This window comes from Elephas maximus, chromosome 27 (genome assembly GCF_024166365.1).
Source record: "Elephas maximus indicus isolate mEleMax1 chromosome 27, mEleMax1 primary haplotype, whole genome shotgun sequence".
NCBI lineage: Eukaryota > Metazoa > Chordata > Mammalia > Proboscidea > Elephantidae > Elephas > Elephas maximus.
The window spans coordinates 33,017,060-33,040,404 of NC_064845.1; the positions used below are offsets into that span (position 1 = coordinate 33,017,060).

Genomic DNA, 23,345 nt, shown 5'->3' on the forward strand with positions numbered 1-23,345 from the left:
TCAATACTTTTTATATTGATTACATGTCGAAATGATATTTTGGGTTTATTTGGTTAAATAAAATATATTAATTTCACCTGTTTCCTGTTACTTTTTGAAGTAGGATGCTATTGCAACAGTGGTAAATTTTTAAACTTTCAAGTACAAGTATTTTTATTCCTAAAAGTGTTTGAACCGTGTTTATTAGAAACAGACATAAGTTCACTGATGTCCAGCGATTATGTCAAGCATTATTTTAATTTCATCCTGGGGTGGAAGTGGGAAGTGAGGACTTGAGAGACCTGGGTTTTGAGTGTGTGTATGAGAAAGATGCCTCTCAAGCATGACCTTTGAGCTTTAACTTCTCTGTACCTCATTGTCCTTTCCCTACACATGGCTTAGCTTCTATACCTAAAGGATCCTTACCTACTTGACAGACTGTTGTGAGAATTACTGAGGGCATGTAGAAGCACCTTAAAATTTGTGAAACACAATAAAACTTTATACAGTATTCTTATTTCAAGTGGATAAAATCTTACAACCCAAGCTATTTAATATTATTAGTTTTAAAATGTGCAACCTAGAAGAAATCAGGATTGCTTTTGAACAATCAGAATCAAAGGTTATGATGTCTGGGACTTATAATTTTTTCTCTGTCTTTGATGAAAGCTGGCTGAACTGTTTGTCCATTTTTTTTTTTCTGTTTATTTTTATCTGTGTCTGCCTTGTACAAAGCCAACCCTAAGCTGTCTTTCCATGTGACCCATACTTTCCTCTCTACCCTACCTTTGATTTACTCAAATAAAAACATGGTTAAGAGAATACTAAGGATTGTTTTGAAAGAGAAAAAAGTCTCCAGAGGATAAAATAGGAAGACCCAGGGACCTTCGCCTCAGCAATGGTGAGTGAATGGGCTGACTCTAAGTCTGTGAGCTTTAGGCCAGGTCTAGGGCTGTCTCCTCAGCTGTCACCAGAGTCAGTTTGCAGCCAACCACCTGAGACAGTCACCCAGGTCCCCATGTGTTTGAAACCACACTTTATAATAACCTCATTGCAGGAAGGAGGAAAGAGCTCACCATGCAGGGCAGGCGCCTTCACACCCAGGTGCTTTACCCACCGAGACCCAAGACCTCCAAGATTCACCCATGGTCAGCAACAGGGGAGCAGGGGCCTCATGACTCCAGACTTGGAAGATACCATGAGGTGCCACATGGAAGAAAAAAAGGCCCTAGTATTTTTCCAGCAAAACATTTAGGATCCCAAAAGGGGTAGCAGTGCTTATCCAGGGGAGTAACCAGGTACGGATCTCTTTGGTAGTTGAGATTTTTAACTTTGATTAAAATGTGACAGAAAGTTTGACTAATTGAGATGCCCCTCTCAAAAAATTGCAGTGGTTTCCATCTCTCTTAGATTAAAATTGAAAATCCTTACGTTGGCTGACAGGGGCCCATATGAGCTTGTCCCTGACACCTCTCTGATTCCATCCCCCTGCCTCACTATCTCACCGGCCTCCTGGCTGCTGCTCCAACATAGAAGACAGTCAGGCCTCTGAGCCTCGGTTCTTGTTACTGTTTCTCCGCCTGAGAGGAGCGACCCTGAAATTTCCAGATGTTTGCTCCAAAGTCACCTTTTCAGAGGGTCCCCTCCTGACCACTTGCTCTAAACCAGCACCATTATACTTTGTCACCCTTCACCTCCTAATCTGCCTTTCTTTTTTCCATAGCACCCAGTTGACATGTTTTGTATCTGTTTATCTACGGTCCGGCTGTGCACTAGAATGTCAGCCCACCTGGTCCCTGCTGTACTCACTTATCGCCCTTTTGTGTGTCCCCAGAAACCATGCCTGGCATCCAGGGAGTAAATGAGAGTGCACAGATGCTCTCCTGGTCTCTCACTTGCAGCCCAGTAACTGGTGAGGGGGCGAAGCATCCACTTACAGACCTGCAAACGGAACGGAGTGGAGCCTAGGCCCCTGCCTGTGCACACAAGCTGGACAGTGGCCTGGAGTGGACTGGGGGAGCCAGAGAAAAGCTGGCTGAGAAAGGACACTGGTGCCACAGACGTGCGGGGCACACAGTGGTTTAAGCAAATTGATCAAATACGTGTTGAATGAGTATTTAACAATTCAGGGGGTACACATTTACTTTCCACCCCTCCAAGGTCTATTCCAAGTCTAACCGGCCAGAGAGCTGTGAGCAGCTCCAGGTACAGAGGGAAGTCAGGATACTAAGAGAAGTAAATCCCTTCTGGTGATGGTTAGAATCTTCCAAATAAGCTGGATTTTGGGAAGTGTCCCCACTTAATTCAGGGCAAAGAGCACTTATAATTCTGCCATAATATTTTTCTCTTTTTCAGCGCCTCTTTTACATTGTGGCACTTACGTGTTTATCATCAAGAAAATTCATGCACGTTCTAGTGTGACAGTGTGGTTGTGGTAAGGTCTGTGAAACAAAGGCTTTTCGCTGCTATATCTTCACCCTATCAAGAAATCAAAAGATGCATTGCATTGGGCAAATCTGCTGCAAAAAACCCCTTTAAAGTGTTAAAAAGCAAAGATCTGACCCAAGCCACGGTATTTTCAATCACCTCATATCCATGTGAAAGTTGGACAAGGAATAAGGAAAACCAGAGAATTGTGAATTATGGTGTTGGCGGAGAACATTGAATATGGACTGCCAGAAGAATGAACAAATCTGTCCTGGAAGAAGTAGAGCCAGAACACTCCTTAGAAGCAAGAATGGTGAGACTTCCTCTCACGTCCTTTGGACATGTTACCAAGAGGGACTGGTCCCTGAAGGAGGACATGATGGCCAGCAAAAAAGAGGAAGACTTCTCAGAAAGATGGACTCACACGGTAGCTGCAACAATCGGCTCAAACATAGCAACGACTTTGAGGATGGTGCGGGACGAGCAGTGTTTGGTTCTGTTGTACACAGGGTTACTATGAGTCGGTCTCTACAGCACCTAACAACAACAACGAAAAATCTAATACATCGGAATTGAAGAGTGTAGACTCATTCTCTTAGGTTCGTAGAGTTGACTTATAAGCTAGAGTTCTCCTGGCTTAGTGGAATTAATAAATGATATTGTCGTGGGAAATGGAGACAATATTTTTATTAAATTGAAAACTGTGATAATTATTTCCTCCTAAACCATCCCTTAGAAAATTATAAGGTTTTTTGGGGGGGGGGGGGTTCAGAGGAAATGGTCCCCAAATGGTTTACCTGCTGCATTTCATTCAGCTTAGACCATCATAACTCCCATGTCTGTCTCCAAGAGTCCAAATGAACTTTCTACTATTAAAGAACTAAGCCACTAAATAATATTGGAAGGATGGCCCTGTTGTCAGATGTAGGCGTCAGTGCTGAAAGGAGCAAGTTCTTCACAGGAACCTCGAGGAGCCAATGAGCTTCCTTTCAGTCTGCTCTCATGTGCGCTCACGGTTGCTGGTTCTCAGTATGGGGGCAGAAAGGAATACAATGATCCATTAGGGATGCCTGTCATTGGTGGTATTGACCCTCCTTGCCTAGACTGATCCTTAGGCAGAAGCCAGAAAGACCTACACTTGGTTGAGGACTTCAGGCAGATCTGTTGGCCTTGGTAGTCTACCCTCCTCCACTGGATGAGGTTAGATCCTAAATTCCAAGTCCAGTTGAAACCTTTCCTGCAAGAGGTCTTCCTCCCTCCTGCTCTCCTAGATAGCTAGACTAATTTAATCCCAAAGGAATAAATAATTTGACAATCAAATCCTTATATATTGTATCTTCACAGGCTATTTTCTTTTTCTATTTTAAACCTTTCTTTTGCTGGCCAAGTTAGAGACAAAAACCATCCGGAATTAAAAACAGCCACTCACAGAAGCTTCAACATTTTGCCAGAAATGAAGCGGGAATGCTGAGGGACTCAAAATGTTTCCTTCCTGTTCAGTAATGTCTTTGCTGACTCACAATTCTTTAAAGTGTATTAAATGAAAAGGGTTTTTTCTTTACATCTGTTTGAAACAACAGTACACCAACTGGAATTGAAAGAAGACCGGTTTCATTTTCGAGCTGAGACTGACAACCATCTGCAATCCCAGCAATTCACCAAGTCCTCACTGAACCCCCAAGGGGGATGCACATGTGAGCACGAAGTGGTGCCCTTGCCCTCACGAGGTATGTCATCCACTTGACAATTCACTTAACCTAATAGGAATCGACTCGACGGCAGTGGGTTTTTCAGTGGAATAACCACCAACCGTTTGTACTAGATAAGGGCAGGTTTCCATTACCCATACAGCCTCAAGAAAATACACTGGTTCTTACACAGAAAACAAAGGAAAGACGTTTTCGAAATTTCTCTTTTAAGATCACCTTTCCGCTGCAGAAACTTGAGGACAAGCAGCCAAGTCCGAGACAACTTCAGCTGAAGAACCTAAAAGCAGGAATCAAGATAATAGGTGGGGGGACTCCTTAATTGGGAACACCAGTCTAGCCCCAAACTGCGGTAGGCTGGACTCTGAGAAGCTAGCATTGTTTAAAATATCTCAAAATCAGAGAAGATTGGCCCAGAGAAGGGATTTGTAATTTTGTAAACTATTATCACACACAGCACTGACTCAGACACAGCCCATGGTTTTGTTTCCGTCGATTTGTAAAGGTTGCTGTTTGCTAATATAGTCAAGCTTGTACCATGTGGACCTGCACTATTTTTCAATCATGAAGACTGATTTATATGAGCACTGTTTGAGTCATTCACCAAGTATTTACTGAGTGCATACAACACGCTAGGTATAAGGGATGTGAGGATGAACCAGACAGACACGAACCCTGAAAAATTAGCACAGTCTTTTTCAAAGGGGCCTCCCTCCTGTTGTTTGGTGAATATGTTTTATTCCTGAGGGTATAAGTGAGAACTTCTTTATCAATATTTTCTTCCTCATTGTGTTTTCAAATTGCCTTTGCTCTTCCTGTTTATGTCTCTTCCATGTTTCTAATCTCCTTCCTAGGGGTATATAATACTTGTCAGCAATCAAGCCAAGGTCTGATTTCCAAGCTTTCCATCATGCTAAGCTGCTTTAGGAAAAGTCCCTGTTACATGAAGGGCGTGGTATCCTCCAGCTCTGTATCAGCGGATGAGGTCTTCTGCTTCAAACTGAAGAGCTGCTCAGGTACTCTGAACTCATCTTGATCATCTTAGGGCCGAAAAGATCATCTCTGGACAACTCTACACTTAAAAGCCAGGAAATGTGTTCTGTTTCTTACCTTGGATGCTGGGAAACCTGGCAGGTGGATAAAGAGGCGTGAATTGGTTTCAGTTTAAGTTCTAACTGAAGCAACTTTCCTGAATTTGTATTTGTTAATAGATTGCTGAATTAGAGGAAGACTCATTAACAACCTGCAGCAATATGCAGATGACACAACGAGGATTTGAAGCACTTACTGATGAAGATCAAAAACTACAGCCTTCAGTATGGATTACACCTCAACATACAGAAAACAAAAACCCTCACAACTGAATCAATAAGCAACATCACGATAAACTGAAAAAAGACTGAGTTGTCAAGGACTTCTTTTTCCTTGGATCCACAATCAATGCCCATGGAAACAGCAGTCAAGAAATCAAACGATGTCACTTTGAGGACTAAGGTGCACCTGACCCAAGCCATGGTATTTTCAGTTGCCTCATATGCATGTGAAAGCTGGGCAATGAATAAGGAAGACCAAAGAAGAATTGATGCCTCTGAATTATGGTGTTGGCAAAGAATAGTGAATATAATATGGACTGCCAAAAGAATGAACACATCTGTCTTGGAAGAAGTACAGCCAAAATGCTCCTTAGAAGCGAGGATGGCGAAACTTTGTCTCATGTACTTTGAACATTGTCTTAGGCTGGGTTCTCTAGAGAAGCAAAACCAGTAAAAGTGTATAAATATAAATACATAGAAATTTATATCAAGGAAAGGGCTCACACAGTTGTAGAGGCTGCAATGTCCCAAGTTGGTAGGTCAGTATGGAGGCCCCCACTCCTGATTCACATAGCTGCAGAGGCTGCCAAACCCAGGATCGGCAAGTCAAACAGCAGGGCTCTGGCTCACAGGTTGCGAAGACTGATGAATCCCAAGACAGGCAGGCAAGATGGCAGATAAGCTTCTAGCTCAAGTCCCAAGAACCAGAGAAGGTCAGATGAACAGAAGCCAGCTGCAGGATCCAGAGCGAGCAAAAGCCTGTGAGCCTTGCCAGAGAGTCCGCATATGCTGGATGCAGGCCAAACCCCCAAGGAAACTCCCTTTCAACTGATTGGCTACTCACAGCAGGTTCCATCATGGAGGTGATCACATTATATCAAATCTCATCCGGGAAGTGATCACATCACCATATGATTGCCAAACTACAGCATAACTGCTAGACCACTGAGAATCATGGCCCAGCCAAGTTAACACACAACCTTAACCACCACAGTCCATCCCTTGTCATCTTGGCACCTGTACACATCTTCTTAAACCATAATCTCTGAATAAAGACAAAGTCATACTTGCACCTAACATGATATAACAAACATACATACAAGGCAGAAATAACAACGACGGTCCTCGTTTCTGCAACTGGTCACCTAGATATAACTGGTATTTAAAACTACCTTCATCTACCACCCATTCCGTATTCACTTTGCCCTCAGTAAGCACCTTAGCTGGTTGTGGTTCTTTGCCTGGTGGGGTGACTCAAACCTTCATTCACAAAGGGTCTGGGCCATGAGTAGTCATGTTGGAATTGGGTTGCTGTAGTTTTCCACTGATTTTAATCACAAGGCATGGTAGTACTAAGAGACACCCTAAAAGATCACCTGCATTCCAAACATACTCTTCTTTACCTCCATTATGTAACATCAATCCGACTTCTTCTTGGAATCAGGATCAATTACACCAGTCAATATGGTAACTCCTTTCTTTGCCTGTTGATTCAGAGGCATAAGGAGCCCAAAGAGGCCAGGTTCAATGGAATCAGTAATGTCTTTCCAGGTGGGAGCATTCCTCCCTTTGGAACTAAGACCTCTAGACCTGCAGAGCATAAGGTCGTAGGAAGAGGAACCAAAAATCTTAATAGCAGGTCACTAGGGGTAATAATGATTGGTTATCACTTCTATTTCCACCCTTGATTCCTGGACCCATGAGTCCCGGCTATGGGAGAAACAGCACCACATACCGGACGCTGATTTAGAGCAAATACAGCCTCCTGAAGACCACCACCCCAACCGTGCAAGGTACTGCCACCTAGCTGGTGCAGTAATTGTGTCTTTAGAAGGCCATTCCATGTTCTATCAAGCCAGCTGCTTCAGGATGATGGGGAACGTGGTAAGGCCAATAAATTCCATGAGCATGGGCCCACTGCTACACTTCATTTGCTGTGAAATGCATCCCTTGATCCAAGGCAATGCTGTGTGGGATACCATGACAGTAGATTAGGCTTTCTGTAAGTCCACGAATAGTAGTTTTGACAGAAGCATTGAGTGCAGGGAAGGGAAATCCATATCCAGAGTGAAGTGTCCATTCCAGTAAGGACAAAACACTGCCCTTTCCATGATGGAAGTGGCCCAATGTAATCGACTTGCCACCAGGTTGCTGGCTGATTACCTCAAGGGAAAGTGCCATATCGGGGACTCAGTGTTAGACTCTGCTGCTGGCAGATTGGGCACTCAGCAGTGTCTGTAGTCAAGCCAGCTTTGGTGAGCAGTCCATGTTGCTGGACCCATATATAACCTCCATCCCTGCCACTGTGGCAACTTTGTTCATGAGCCCATTGAGCAATGACGACAGTAGCTGGGGAAAGAGGATGACTTGTTTCCACAGAATGCATCATTCTAACACCATCCAGCCAAAGCACTGGCCACAGCCCATGAATCAGTATATAGTCGCCCATCTGGCCATTTCTCCCTCCAAGCAAAGTGAACAACCAAGTGCACTGCTCAAAGTTCTGCCCATTGAGAGGATTTCCCCTCACCACCGTCCTTCAGAGAGGTTCCAGCAAGAGACTCTAGTGCTGTTGCTCTCCATTTTCAAGTGGTGCCTGCATATTGCACAGAACCATCTGTAAACAAGGCACGAGTTTTCACATCTTCAGTCACCTGACCATAAGGAGCTCCCCATGAGGCCATAGGTGCAGACTGGGAGATGAAAGGTATGTGACAAGAATGGAGACCATGGGCATTGGGGCATTTCCTCATGGAACTTACTTGTGCCTTCAGGTCCTGCTGAGGCCCGATCTTGTATATACCACTTCCATTTAATGATAAAGTGCTGCTCTGCACCTCCAACTTTATGTCTCTTTGGGTCTGACAATACCCAGTTCATGATGGGCAGCTCAGCCCACATGGTGACTTGGTGTCCCATGGTTCAGCATGCAGTCTCTACTAAGGCCCAGTAACAGGCCAAAAGCTGTTTCTCAAAAGGAGAGTAGTTATCTTCAGAGGATGCCAGGGCTTTGCTCCAAAATCCTAAGGGTCTGTGGGGTGGTTCGCCAATAGCGGCCTGCCAGAGACTCCATACAGAATCTCCATCTGCCACCGACACTTCAAGCACCATTGAATCAGCTGGATCATACGGTCCAAGTGGCAGAGCAGCTTGCACAGCAGCCTGAACCTGTTGCAGAGCCTTCTCTTGTTCTGGGCCCCACTGAAAACTAGCAGCTTTTTGAGTCACTTGATAAAGAGGCCAGAGTAGCACACCCAAATGAGGACTATGTTGCCTCCAAAACCCAAAGAGGCCCACTAGGCATTGTGCCTCCTTTTTAATTGTGGGAGAAGCCAGACGCAAAAACTTATCCTTCACTTTAGAAGGACTATCTTGACATGCCCCACACCACTGGACCCCTAGAAATTTCACTGAGGTAGAAGGTGCCTGAATTTTTGTGGGATTAATTTCCCACCCTCTGGCACACAAATGTTTTACCAGTAAGTCCAGAGTCACTGACACTTCTTCCTTACCAGGTCCAATCAGCATAATGTCATTCATGTAATGGACCAGTGTGACATCTTGTGGAAGGGAGAGTCAACAAAGGTCCCTGCAGACTAAGTTATGACATAGGGCTGGAGAGTTGATATAGCTCTGAGGTAGGCAACTGCAGGTGTATTGCTGGCCTTCCCAGCTGAAGGCAAACTGCTCCTGATGGTGCTTTGAAACAGGTATGGAGAAAAAGGCATTAGCCAGATCAATAGCTGCATAGCAGCTACCAGGACATGTATTAATTTGCTCAAGCAACGAAACTACATCTGGAACACCAGATGCAACTGGAGTCACCACTTGGTTAATTTTTCAATAATCTACTGTCATCCTCCAAGATCCATCTGTTTTTTTGCACAGGCCAAATAGGCGAGCTGAATGGGGGATGTGGTGGGAATCACCACCCCTGCATCCTTCAAGTCCTTGATGGTGGCAGTAATCTCTGCAATCCCTCCAGGGAGGCGGTATTGCTTTTGGTTTACTATTTTCCTAGGTAGGGGCAGTTCTAATGACTTCAACTTGGCCTTTCCTACCAGAATAGCCCTTACTCTTATTTGTCAGGGATCCAATGTCGGGGTTCTGCCAGTTGCTGAGTATATCTATTCCAAGTATGCAGCCTGGAACTGGGGAAATCACTACAGGATGGGTTTGGGGACCCACTGTGAGACAGGCATGAGCCAAGACTCCATTACTAGCCTGATCTCCATATGCCCCTACTCTGACTGGTCGGCCTCAGTGATGTTTTGTGTCTCCTGCAATTACTGACAGTTCAAAGCCAGTATCCTGTAATCCCGCAAAAGTCTGATTATTTCCTTTTCCCCTATCAACAGCTACCCTAGTAGAAGGCCATAGATTCCTTTGGGGAAGGCTGGGAGAAAGATAAACAGTAAAAAATTTTGGCAGTATCCTGGAGTCTTTCCTCAGGGGTACCTGACCTCCCATTCATTCAAGGGCTTGTGGGTCTTTAAACTTGCTCCCACCCAAACCAAAACCCACTGCCGCTGAGCCGATTCCAACTCATAGCAACCCTACAGGACAGAGTAGAACTGCCCCATAGAGTTTCCAAGGAGCGCCTGGCAGATCTGAAATGCCGACCTCTTGGTTAGCAGCTGTAGCACTTAACCACTACGCCACCAGGGTTTCTTTAAACTTGCTCAAATCTGGGAATTGACTGAGGGACTGTGACACTCTGTTCTGGTGACTCAAGTTAGGCTCCTGTTCACCTGACCTAGAATTCATCCATTTATAAAGATCAAGTAAATATTTAGTAGATTTCCTATCTATTTCACTCCTAGGGACATCCTAACTAGCCGACGCCATAAGTACATACAAATCAGACTATTCTGATTACTGCTTTGACTCCACTGTCCATTACTGTAACCATGCCCACCTTGTCTCTTTCGATTGAGTGCAGCCACTTGGCCTTACTACCACAGGGTCCAATCAGCCTCATTGTAGTTAGGTGTCTTAATTCAGTTAAGACTGAATTCCCACTGTCAAATCTGATTTACATCAAATAGCAATCACAGCAGTCTTCCAAGGATCCTGGAGTTCCCTTCACAAATTTGTTTCTCACAGCTATAGTAAAAGGTATGTCCTCTGGGCACTCCATGTGTGGGTTGTGGGTCTAACCTGAAAAATTGACTCTAGCATGCCAGTTTCCCTAAGCTTTTGGATACCTTCTACAGTATACCGAGGCAGGTCTGGTACTTCAACTTGATTTAGCGTAGGCCACTGCATAATCCATGCTTCAGCAACCCAACCAAATAAACTATTAGATCCTTTCTTAACTTCTTGGTCTGGAACATTGAATAAAGAATCTGTGCTTGGTGGGCCCGTTTCAATAAACTCAGGCTGATCCATCTTTATGCTCCTTGCACCATTATCCTACACCCTGAACAGCCATTCCCACACATATTCCCCAGGTTTCTGTTTGTACCTACAGAAAAGTCAAGCAGTTCTTTTGGAGTGTAATGTACCTCCTCGAGGGTCACACTTTGTACTTCACCTTTTGGGGCTCGCTTGAACTTGAGTCTAGTTATAGGTCTAGAAGCCAGAATCAGTAGGGTGGAATTGTTTTGAGAACGTTCAGCACTGTCTTGTAAAGCATCTGCCTCAGGCAATGCCCCAGACAATGACTCAGGCAAGGGCTCTTTAGAGGCAGCTGGGCTAGAGCTAACCTCATTAGATGGGAGTGAAGGGACTAATGGTTTTTCGGGACAGGGTGGTTTAGCAGACAAACATGAAGTAATCTCTTCAGATGGGTGTGGTTCTGCCGGCAGGAGTGATTCAATGGAATTTAGGGCCTCAGCGCCCCCTGTTTCCTGATTATCTGCCCATATGTCCCCATCCCAAGTTTCAGGATCCCACTTCTTCCCAGTCAATGCCCTTACCTTAATTTCAGACACACCTTTTGAGGTTGACAATTGAGCTGGCATTGTAATTCAGCCACTCTTACAATAAGACTCTGGGTTTGGTTTTTGGCAATATCAGCTCTGTTACTCCAAAAATAAGGCTTTCTCTCAAAGCAAAAGTGAAAGCCTTGAGGTCATTTATGTGGCATTCCAGCTTTGACTCTGACGCGCTTAGCGCATCTCTTTCACCAGTTTGTTTAGCCAATGTAGGACCAACCAACCAGCTTCCTTATACTTCTCATCCTGACAAAAATGCAGAAAGGTATCACAAATGTGTTCATCCAGAGCCTCCCCTTTCACCAACACCTCATCTACTGGTGGCGATATTGTGCATATTTGTATCACCACCTCACGCCAGGATTAGCAGTGCCCTCTTTATTACTGGAAGCAGAGTCATCAGCATCTTTAAGACTAACCAGGCTTTAGAACCACTTTAGGAAACTCATCCTTACAATTTTGTTTCTCTAGGACCACTCTCGGTACCAAATGTCTTAGGCTGAGTTCTCTAGAGAAGCAAAAACAGTAAAGCATATAAATAAATAGAGAGAGAGATTTATATCAAGGAAATGGCTCACACGATTGTACAGGCTGGAACATCCCAAGTCCGTGGATCAGGATAAAGGCTTCTCTTGATTCACGTAGCCGCAGAAGCTAGCGAACCCAAGGTCAGCAGGTCCGACAGCAAGATTCTTGCTCACGGGGTGTAAAGATCGACAAATCCCAAAATCAGCAGATAAGCTGATAGCTCAATTCCCAAGAACTGGAAGTCAAAGGAACAGGAGACAGCTGCAGGGTCCAGACTGAACAAAAAAGCCAGAATGTCTACTTATATTCGGATACAGGCCACATCCCCAAGGATACTCCCTTTCAACTGATTAGCTACTCACAGTAGATTCAATCATGAGAGTGATCACATACAAACACTGAGGATCATGGCCCAACCAAGTTGACAATCTTAACCATCACATATTGCCACCTCATGCAATGGATTAGCTGTGCCCTGTTTACGACTAGAAAGAGTCATCGACATCTTTAAGACTAACCAGACTTGAAAACCAGTTGAGAAAGCTCATCTTTACAATTCTGTTTCTCTCGAACCACTCTCAGTACCAAATGTCTTAGGCTGGGTTTTGTAGAGAAGCAAAATTAATAAAGCATATAAATATATATACAGAGAGAAAGATATACATCAAGGAAATGGCTCACGTGGTTATAGACGATGGAATATCCCAAGTCCGTGGGTCAGTCCAGAGGCCTCTCCTGATTCACGCAGCTGCAGGGGCTGGCAAACCCAGGATCAGCAGGCAAGATGGCAGGTAAGCTGCTAGCTCAAGTTCCAAGAACCGGAGGTCAGGTAAGCAGGAGCCAGCTACAGGATCCAGTGGGAGCAAAAGCCCATGGGCCTTGCCAGTGAATCCACCTATAGTGGAGGTAGGCCATACCTGCAAGGAAACTCCCTTTGAACTGATTGGCTACTCACAGCAGATCTCATGGTGATCACCTTATATCAAATCTTATCCAAGAAGTGATCACATCATTGTACAACTGCCAAACTATATCATAACTGCCAAACCACTGAAAGTCACGGCCCAGCCATGTTGACACAGAACCTTAATGATCACAGATGTGTTATCAGGAGGGACCGGACCCTGGAGAAGGGTATCATGCTTGGTGAAGTAGAGGGTCAGCGAGAAAGAGGAAGACCCTCCACCAAATGGATTCACACAGGGGCTGCAACAATAGGCTCAAACATAGCAACAGCCGTGCAGATGGTGAAGGACTGGACAGTGCTTTGTTCTGCTGTATACTGGGTCACTTGGCCATACCTAACAACAACAAATACTTGTAGAAATTACTTCCATATGACCTCTTTCGAAGACAAATGAGTCATTCCTTCACTGACTCCAGCCTGACCTTCACAAACTTTTCTCTGCAATAATGAGTTCAGGGTTCCCCCTCTGCTCACAGACACTGCCACATTTGGCAGGGGCCAGGTTCTTTGTAGATGTTACATTTCATATAGAGCTGAAACCTCTTTACACACAATAACCACACAACCTTGTTATGTAAACCATATACTTTCTCAATGGTAAAAAATGTAAGCATAAACATTAATTTTTATTTGTGTATATAACTGAGACTTTTCATTAATAGTGCTGGGGCCTTTTGCTGCTCTTACAGTTACTGCCCTAAACTGAGGCTTTGAAAAATGATGAAAATATACACATCTTCTTTTGTAAGCTTGATGGCAAAACAAGAAGAGTTCATTTACAAATACAACTTCCTGAGCAATTAACTCACGGGACAGAAAGTACATACATCCGTGCCCCGTAACTGCCGGTTTTCTCTTGTTTCTAAGAGACCGAACCTCTGATTTTGTTTCCAGAGACCACAAACTGGCAACCCTTGAGTCAAGTCTAATCCACAGCCACATCTGTGTAGCCCACTTGGTTTTAAAAACATTGGCTGAGTTGTAACACTTAAAAATCAGATTTTGCATGAAGTCCAAACCTGCTTTTCATGGGCCTGGGAGCATCCTGCAACTGGAGCTGCTCCTCCTCCGGGGCACCCGCGATGGAGCCTGTTCTTGGAAATATGGATCTACATGAGATCTTCAAAGGGAAAAATTAAACTTGAACAAAGATGTCTCATTAACAAAGCAGTCAATTCCCTTTATTTTTAAAATTTTATGTACACATATGAATGATCTGTATAATGTACATTCAATATAGAAAGCTTTATATATTTAATAATGTATAGAACATTTCACAATTACACTAATCTCTTACATAACATCTTGACATCGTTTTTAATTTTTTTCGCACAAGCTCCTTCTCATTCAATTTGGTAAAGCCAGTTATACATACTGATGTGTACTGTCTGCTCTCAGGAAGTTAATGATTGAGGATACCAGTGAAAGGGCAAGGACAAAACCTAATAGTGTTCGGTGGTGGGAGGATGGCCACGCGACGCGATGCAGGAGACGGAGACACCCTTTCCTGGGACAAGTGACCCAGCCCAGTTTCTGTAGACTGCGGCTCAACCCCGGAGTCACACTAATTCAAAAAAACATTATAAAAACTAGGAAGAAAGTTTTGTCTTTTTGATTCACAGTCTTGTAAACAGATATAAAGGAACAAAATGTGCTTACATACATCAAGAAAAAAAATTCTTGTGTACCCACTTCGGTTGATCCAGAGTGCTTTCTTATAACGCTGATACAATTAGAATCACTGACTGTTTTCCTAAATAAAAATATATTTCTAGAAAAAGGAATAACACTGTCATGAAACCAGGAGAAAGGCAGTAAGAGTTTGCCTCAACGCCATCAGCTGGAGGAATGTGGACTCGGCACTGGCCTTTCGGCGTTTACTGTCTTTCATGAATATTTCAAGTCTGATAGCCAAGGTCGCCTGCCTCGTGGTCTACGGGAGGCGGCAGGTTAGATATAACTGATGAGGATGTCCCTGCGGTAAGGTAGCCAGCAACTCCAGGTCCTGCAAGAGAGAAAGGAAACACCTTCTAACAAGCTGAGTCGTGTGAGAACACTGGCCTTTAGAAACATGCCAGACCCTGGCCAAGCACCCCATCACGAGGAACTGGTCATCTACAAGAAGGACCTACGTGGAAAACTACACCTTAACAAACAGCTGCCCAGCACCATTTTCAGGTACTGCCTTTACTACATGGCAAAGTTAAAAACCACTTCAAAATCTGTACTGGATATTAACACTGGTTTGGAAATACGCAACAAAAATTTCCGTCTCTTATCTTCTGGGAAGTTCAATCTTTCAAAAAAAATCCTGGGTATTGAAAGATAATTATGTCAAATGGAAAAAGATGGGAACAAACAGGAAAGAAACTCACTGCACCGTCAGCCCATCCAAATATCAGACTTGATGAAACTCCCAACATAAACACTTCTATCAATGGTGAAAACTATGACACGCTACAGCTGCTAACCAAAAGGTCAGCACTTGGAATCGACCAGCTGCTCCCTGGAAGCCCTCTGGGCCAGTTCTGCTCTGTCTTATACGGTCCCTGCAAGTCGGAATCAACTCCACGGCAACAGCTTTGGTTTTCTGGTAACAACATTAAAGGTAACCAATTTCCATTTGGTGTAAAGAAATGCTGCTATAACCAGTAACACCAAACGAACAAGTATTGCTATCGAGGTCTCTGGCAAAGAAAAGGGAGGCTCTGGATACCTGTCATAGGTCAAAACAAGAATACTACAGGAAACAGCAACTTAATATTTTAGTTTTGTATGTCTTCACTGATTCTGATAGCCTCTATTGCGTGGAAATGCTACATATGCCAGCATTTATCAAGATGTGTCTATGAGCATCTAATGGTTTTAGTCCTCGTTTATTTTAGATATTGCACAGACATTTATTACAGCTCAGAAGTACAGCACAAACTGTACAAAGTACTTGCAAAAGCCATTGTAGCATAACACTGCATACGGAGCAATACTTTTAGCCAAAAAGTGTAGGAAACAAGGCAAATGGCCAAGCAACATTGAAGGGTTAGGACTAGAAAGGCAGTGGAAGCAGCATGCATTTAGCAAAACGGTTCTCTACCTGCTTCAGAGAGCTACACAGAAGTTAGCAAGCTGCCTGGCAGAGAGGATCTAAAGCCCACTCCTGAGGTGAAGGGGGCTGCTGCCAGTTAGAAGGGAAGGAGAGACACCTGAGGGGAAAAAAGAAATATAAGCAGCAAGGGAAGTTGTGAGGAAGTGCAAACAGCAGAGCAGTTTGATGAAGGCTGTGGCATATCAGGGACTGATGTAGGACAGAGGTCACCCTTCAGGCTCCTCTTGCTTTTCACCTTACAATCACTTGTACCGAAGATGTGAAGTAGCTTGTACCACTGAGCAGACACTGCACAGGGTGTGCAGTTACACGGCCAGAGGCTGCCCAGCCTGCAGGAGCTGCGGCAGATGCCAGCCAGGGCACCAAGGTGCTCAGAATCTTGTACATATAAAAGGGATTTTTCCTTTTTAAGTCACCATGGACCTGCATCTACTGATTTGGGCACTGCTGCCCAAGTGTCCACAGAAAGCCTTTTAGACTTCCTGCCTTCTGCCAAATCGGGATGCCAGGCCTTCCACAGACTGCTCAGGAAAAAGACTACCAGGCCAACGTGCCCCCTCTGACAATGAGGTTCAGGGCCAAACGCTACATTGTGACTTCACTTCCCGCCAACCTATCATTCTTTGAACCTTGGGCAGCAGTAAAACTAAAACGTAGGTCTCACTGAGGATGTGACCCTTAAGAATAAAACCTCAAACACTGCGGATAGGTATGGTTCCTTAGCACTTGTGACTATGGACTCAAATTGGCTCACATCAAAATAGTAGATTCTAAGACCAAACCATGAATGCTACACATAGAAAATGGACTGAAGATGTGCTTCTCAAACTGTGTTCCAAGGCACCCTGGGGCAAATTCACAGAGCATGACTAACCCACCCAGTGCCGTGGACATTTTAAATACGAGGGAAACACAGTGACATTTATTGGACACCATACAAATAACTTTCAATTGTTGGATGCAACTACTAATAAACTAAACTATTAGGTATTTCTTTTGACCTAGAGATGGATGGAAAAAATTACTGAGACACGAAGGGCACTGTGAACTAAGAAAGCTTGGGCACCTGTGGACTACAATCTAACTGATGACATGATGGGCCCTGAAGGATGATCCAGAGGGGACCAAATTCTAGCTCTACCATTTGCCTCTTTAGGAAAGACAAATCAATTCCTTGATGTTTCTGCAAATGAAGTCTGGGATGCTCTCCTTGTGGACATGGCTGGTTTCCTGGGACAAAAGGCCTGGTCATCAGGATGAGGACAGAGCAGTACTGTTCTCCAGAGGAACGTGAGAGGAAGAGTCGGGGCTGCCAGAAATGGGGCATGTGGTGGCACTGTGCAAGGTGTCAGACGGCCCAGGGGAATGACAGAAGATGCGAAACTGATAAAGAACCCGGCAAAATGAAACTGGCTGCCACATGGGAGTAGGGGAAGGGGCATGGGCTGTGGTGAGAATGGCCGTGGGATCCTCAGAGGGAAAATAAACAAAGGGAAGCCCTGCCTCAGTTAACGTCCTACAATAAACTGAATTTTAACCCTGCAATAAACTGGCACTAACAGCACCCACGTGGTATGATCTTGGTCAGGCATTAAAAAAAAAAAAAAGGTAATAAAAACCAACACTGCAAAGATCTCATGGGCTGGGTGAAGGAGAAGCCAACAACTGCTCCCTCTCTCCCTTTAACGACCTCAGGAAATGAAGTTCTATATAAAAAGTTCTCCATCTCTAAATCCAGCCCCTAGAAGCATTGTCACATCAGCCTGCTCTTGATTCTTTCTGTGTTGTTCGTTTTTACTCTATTGATTTGCTAGGTGATGTATGTAATCTGAGGATTTTCACTGCTGAAATTATTTTTATAGGGCCTTGATCCCATCAGCACCAAGCTACTCTATGGCCCTAGATTATGGGCAACCACAGCTTATCTACATCATAGGTAAAGTTCCATCAAGGCACTTTTAAATAATCGTTTATCATAAAACAAGTGAAAAACTAGGCAGCCTTATCTCAATCTGTCACCACTGAGTAATCCTGCCCGGGACTGTTGAGTTTTTATTCCAAATGCTGAGTATATGACTGAATGGCATTTGCTCAGCCGCCCGGGAGAAGACAAATAACAAAGTACTCTGGCCATTCTCATCCTACTTTGAAGTACTAATTAACTTTTATCTTTCCTCATCTCCTAAACAAAATCTACTTCCTTGCCAAACTCACCCAAAGACTGTTAGCTAGAAGCACCTCATCTGACTTGTAGACTGATCGGAGAGGGTTGGGTACAATCTGTACCTTCTGAAGATTGAGAGTAGGTAGGTACATCCTAATTTAACAAGAAGCCAATTCAACACAACGTTGATTACATCCCACGGAGTTCCATATAAGGGGATTTTTCCATTCTTAGAAGCACTTGCCCCTTTTATCAAACACATGACACTTGTACAAAACATCAATGGAAAAGCTAACAGAAGAGAAAACTTTTGGCAACCCAAGTAGTTCATACATATCAGTCCAACTGGTGGTGAACTCAAAAGCTTGAACTCTTCTGCATAAAGTCCTGAAGACGGAAAATCTTCTCAAGCAACTAATGTCTCAATAAAAGAACATCCTAGATTGATGATTTTTAGATTGACGATGTGCCAAAAATGTCAAGGCCAGCACAGCTCAGAATTATCCCAGATTGTCCTGTGTGGGCTCGCCTGCAAGCTTCAGCAACGCCCCTCAGAATGGCTGCAAAAGCTCCAGGCGGCTTCCAGGTGGGGACTTACACTACCTCCTCCCTTCACGGGCTTCACCTGGAACTCTGGCCCTTGTGCTGGCCCAAGGATGTGAAGAAGCTTGTAAACCTCAACTTTCCTTCTTCCCTAGCCTTCTTCCACCCCGACAGCTACTTCTTACATCTCATTCAGAAACCACACCAGGGATCCAAATAAAATAGAAAGGTACAGGCAGAAACCCTTTTTTCCATAGTTATTAGGGATTCGGGAGCCCTGGTGGCACAGCGGTTAAAGCACTCAGCTACTAACCAAAAGGTAGGTGGTTCGAACCCACCAGACACTCCTGGGGAGAAAAAGATGTGGTTGCCTGCTCCCATAAAGATTTACAGCTTTGGAAACTCAATGGGGCAATTCTGCTCTGTCCTGTAGGGTCGCTATGAGTTGGAGTCAACTTGATGGCAATGGGTTTGGTTTTTTCGGTATTAGAGGATTTGTATAGGAATGGGGAACAAAATGATTTCTAAAGAAGTCCAAAGGTCTCTGAAGTAAATTCTTATCTCTTCTGCATTCTAAACTCAGGCCTTTTGGGTCACAGCCTGTTAGCAAGTCAAAGACCACCTGTAATCTTTTATTTCATCAAGTCAAGTACAACGGAGAACAAAAAGAATCAGAAGAGGCCTTCCTGTAGGAAAGCTTACAATCTACATATCGCTATTCCTCAGGGCCAACTTTTAAGTAAGTTTAATCTTAGTTAAGAAAAACAAGATAGATTTTCCAATCATACCATCTTTATATATGAAGCAATGAATGTAATGCACGAACGTGGTGTGTAAACATTTGGGAAAAGAGTATAAAGAGGTAAAGTGTTCAGTTTTCCATTAAGAACATACTCCTTCCTACTTAGAAACTACTGCTCTGTCCCAAATGTGAAAGGAAGATATGGGATAGACTAAGACCACAGTCCAGGCATTTCTTTCCACAGAACTCATAGGACATGGGGTGGGAAACCGAGAGGCTCTCATCTTAACCTATGCACATGACTGACAGCCAGAGCAGCACACTGTATAAACTCCAGGCTCAGCTTCAACTCCTGTTAGGGGTGGATTAATATTCAAGTGGCCACAGTGTCACAATCGAGTCTAAAATTAAAACCAGGTAAGACTTTCTCCACAGCCCCTATTTCTGAATATTCAAGATTCAGTCTTCCTAATTTGTAAGCTTCTTTATTATATATATATATATTTCTTTTTTATACTAGTAAACTCTATGGGGCAGTTCTACTCTGTCCTATACGGTTGCTAAGAGTCGGAATCGACTTGACGGCAATGGGTTTGGGTTTTTGGTATACTAGTAATCAGCAACAGGTTTGGTTTGGTTTTTTTTAATACTAGTAATCAGGACTATTAAAAGTTACCCTGGTATGAGAAATATTGGTAATCTTTTTTTTTCCTCTTAATTTACCTATATCATAACTGGTGAGCAGAGGACAAGGGCTGACATCTTCTATATACTACAATTTCAGGTAGATGGTAAAAACTACCCCAATTTCTTAGGGTTAATTTCAAACTGAAAACTATTTCTCCTTATGCAGAAGCCCATATGAGAACTGGTATTCTAAAATTACTATGCTATTAGTGTGTCTTATGGACAACGTCTCCAATGTCAAAAGTGTATTATCCTTTGATTCCTAAGCAGTAAAACTTGCTTTCATTTATGGGTCACATATTCCACCCTCTACAAGGGACAAACCATAAATATTTAGTAAAGTCAGACTCATCACTGGAAACTTGGAAGAAAAATGTTTTACACATGATCATACATACTTGGAACTTCAATCTGCTTTTCTGATAGAAATGGAATGATGCGATCATGGTTTTGATACTGGTATTTCTCCATTTTTTATGTTTAAGATAGACATTTTAATACAGACATGCTCCACAGAGAACATACGACACCATGTTAATTGGCTCAAAACTGAGTCCAGTACAAGCCGTTTGAGTCAGCACACACTCACCACGACAGTTCACACGCTGTCCAAGGAAATGAAAAAGCAGAGCTCTACTGCATGCCCATAGCATCTCCAAGAAAGGTCAACTAACAGCCTCGGAAAACACTCTCAACGCTATTTTTAGTCTATCAGTGCAAGAGGAGTGGCTTCTGCAGTGTCTCAGGGGACCTAATCAGGTGTGGCTTACCTGTGAGGTATCCTGCTGTTTGTGACTCAGAAATGAACAGATCATGCTTCTGATCTTTGAAGGCACTCCAGACTGAAGAACGGGACAGGATTTCATTCACCTACAGAAGTAGAGCAAACTCTTTGAACATCCATAAATTAAGGGCTGGCTATTGGATGATGGAATCCACGAGAAAAATCAAACTTCCAGGACAACAAGGAAGAAGACCAGCTCAGGAAAGAACCAAAGATGGAGCAAGACCTAATATTCACCAGGCACTACCAGGCACATCCCATTAAAGCAGACATGAAAAAGACCTTAAGTCGCTCTACCCGCTAAAGCGCCATCATTCCAACCTACAATTCCCTGACTTGACGGTAATTCCAGCAGGACGATTCCTGTGCATCACCTTGTGAATGTTAACAGCTGGCTGACAGTGTGGTATGGACTAACGAATTATTGCTGGGGAAAAAATTGTGTGGGGAAAAGAGATTACAAGCTCGGGTCTAAGACCTAAAGCTGTTTTTCAAATTATGGGTTGTGACCATCGTACTTGAAAAAGTAACACAGATTCATATAGAAAGCATGAGAAAGCATCACATGCAAAACAGGTGAATATTGTTTGGTGAAATACAGACCTGAATATAAAAACCTGTGTGTGAAAGAAAGCGAGTGCTGGGCTGTACCGAAACCCATATTTCTTTCTGTGGGACACAGATACGAGTTTAAGAAATCCTAATTTAAAGGCTCTCTTCTGCATTTCAAGGTTCAAATGAACTACTGACTGAGCACCTCTTACGTGCCTGACACTGTGGACACAAAGATGAGAACATCAATCTCTGTCTCTGAGGTGCCTCTGGTCTAACAGGGGAGCCAGGCAGTAGGGATAATTTAGTGACAAGCATTAAAGTAGCAACACACAGGGGGGCCAGTGAGTCTGGCAGTGCACCTGTCCCAACCTTACAAAGGGGCAACAGTGGAAGCGATCACCTGAGAAGGTGGAAGAGGAGTTCCCATCTTGGAAACTATCAGACCTCCTCCATTCCTTTGGGAATGGAAGGTGGGGTGAGGGTTACTTTGCTAATTTCATCAAGAGGAATCCTGAGGCAGATTGGGGGAGGACATGGCCTGCAGCTGACAATACAGGAGTGCCTTTGTCTGCCATCAGGACACCCATGGGCAAAAGTCCAAAGAGGACTTCAGTAAACATTAAACATACTAGTCAGTAATTGCTGCAACAAATGCTGCCTCTCTTCTTTAGCATCATTTTAAATTGTTCAAATGACGATACTGATAGACTGGACAATGGCATCAAAGACGTTTCTTTAGTTGAAACATACAAACACACCAGATTCACTAAAGGAAAACTTGAATTAAAGTCAATTTAAACCTATAAAAAGAGCATGAGTGGACAAGGCTCTACAGTAACACTGAATGAGAAACTCCACAGAGGCAACAATCAGAATAAAGCCGAAGAGGAAAATGAAGTTACTGAAGAGGCCTGAAGTCAGCAAAAGCAACTGAAACACAATTAACCCATAAATAAGTCACAACAAAAGAAAAAGGAAACACCTAGTAAGTGTTAATAAAGAAAGGAGATGAAAATTAAAATGATGTTCTGCATCTTTCAAAATGGCATTATGGGATAGTTAATGAATGTGGTTATCAGCACACAACTCCTAGAGCTGGAAGTCAATTTTACGCTGAGTGTAGTCTTAGGGTTTTTCTTCCTGCAACGTACGACATGCCATCACCCCACAGAAAAGGAACTCTCCTGAGTGACTATGTAAGTATATGGTGTGTGCTTTTATTATGAGGCAACTATGCAAGTTCACCCTTGGTCTCCTGACCTGCTCCAATGACAGCCAACAGAATCATACCTTAAGTGGAACTCGAGCCCAGGTGCACAGACCACCGCGGCCAAGGCCCTGGCTTTGTGGATACAGGGTGGCACTCGGCAGATCCCAGTTGCCCCCGTGCAGACTTACCTGTTCTCCATACTGCAGACTTCGAGCCATAGCCTTGAGAGCTTTAACAATCTGAGCCTTAGTGGCTGCTGGGCTGTCCAGATTTTCAAGGCCAATGCCTTCAAGTAATTTTAAGAGGTATGGGACCAGATCTGCCTTCAGGGCCTAGAAGAACATATTAAGGATATATGAACATACTGAAAAAAATTAACCACCCACTAAAATAATTTCACCTCCAGGGTTATACCTGGAAGAAAAGCAGTCATTTACTAAGCCACCTGTTTTCACACTATTTGATCCAAGATACAGAATTATTTTTTAGCATGTAATGATAATGACATTCTTATTATTTAATAGGAGTTTATTCCATGCCTCAACTGTTCTAAATGTTATACCATTGATTATTTCAATTTAATCTCCCCAGCAACACAACGAGGTTGGTACTATTATTACTCCAGACGCAGAAGCCAATGCGTGGAGGGACGCAGAAGCCAATGCGTGGAGGGTGCAGAAACTTGTTCAGCCACAGAG

The 23,345-nt window shown here is 43.6% G+C and overlaps 1 protein-coding gene across 1 annotated transcript in view; it reads right to left on the reverse strand.

Moving 5' to 3' along the window:
• Positions 1 to 35: 35 nt before the first annotated feature.
• The window catches only part of DNAJC13 (DnaJ heat shock protein family (Hsp40) member C13), a 139,665-nt gene continuing 116,355 nt past the window's right edge, over positions 36 to 23,345 (reverse strand). The window contains exons 54-56 of the mRNA XM_049870873.1: positions 22,836 to 22,979; positions 20,869 to 20,968; positions 36 to 14,864 (exon numbers count right to left, since the gene is read on the reverse strand). Of these exons, the coding sequence (XP_049726830.1) occupies positions 14,758 to 14,864; positions 20,869 to 20,968; positions 22,836 to 22,979 (351 nt within the window). The 3' untranslated portion in view covers positions 36 to 14,757. The remainder of the gene's footprint in view (positions 14,865 to 20,868; positions 20,969 to 22,835; positions 22,980 to 23,345) is intronic.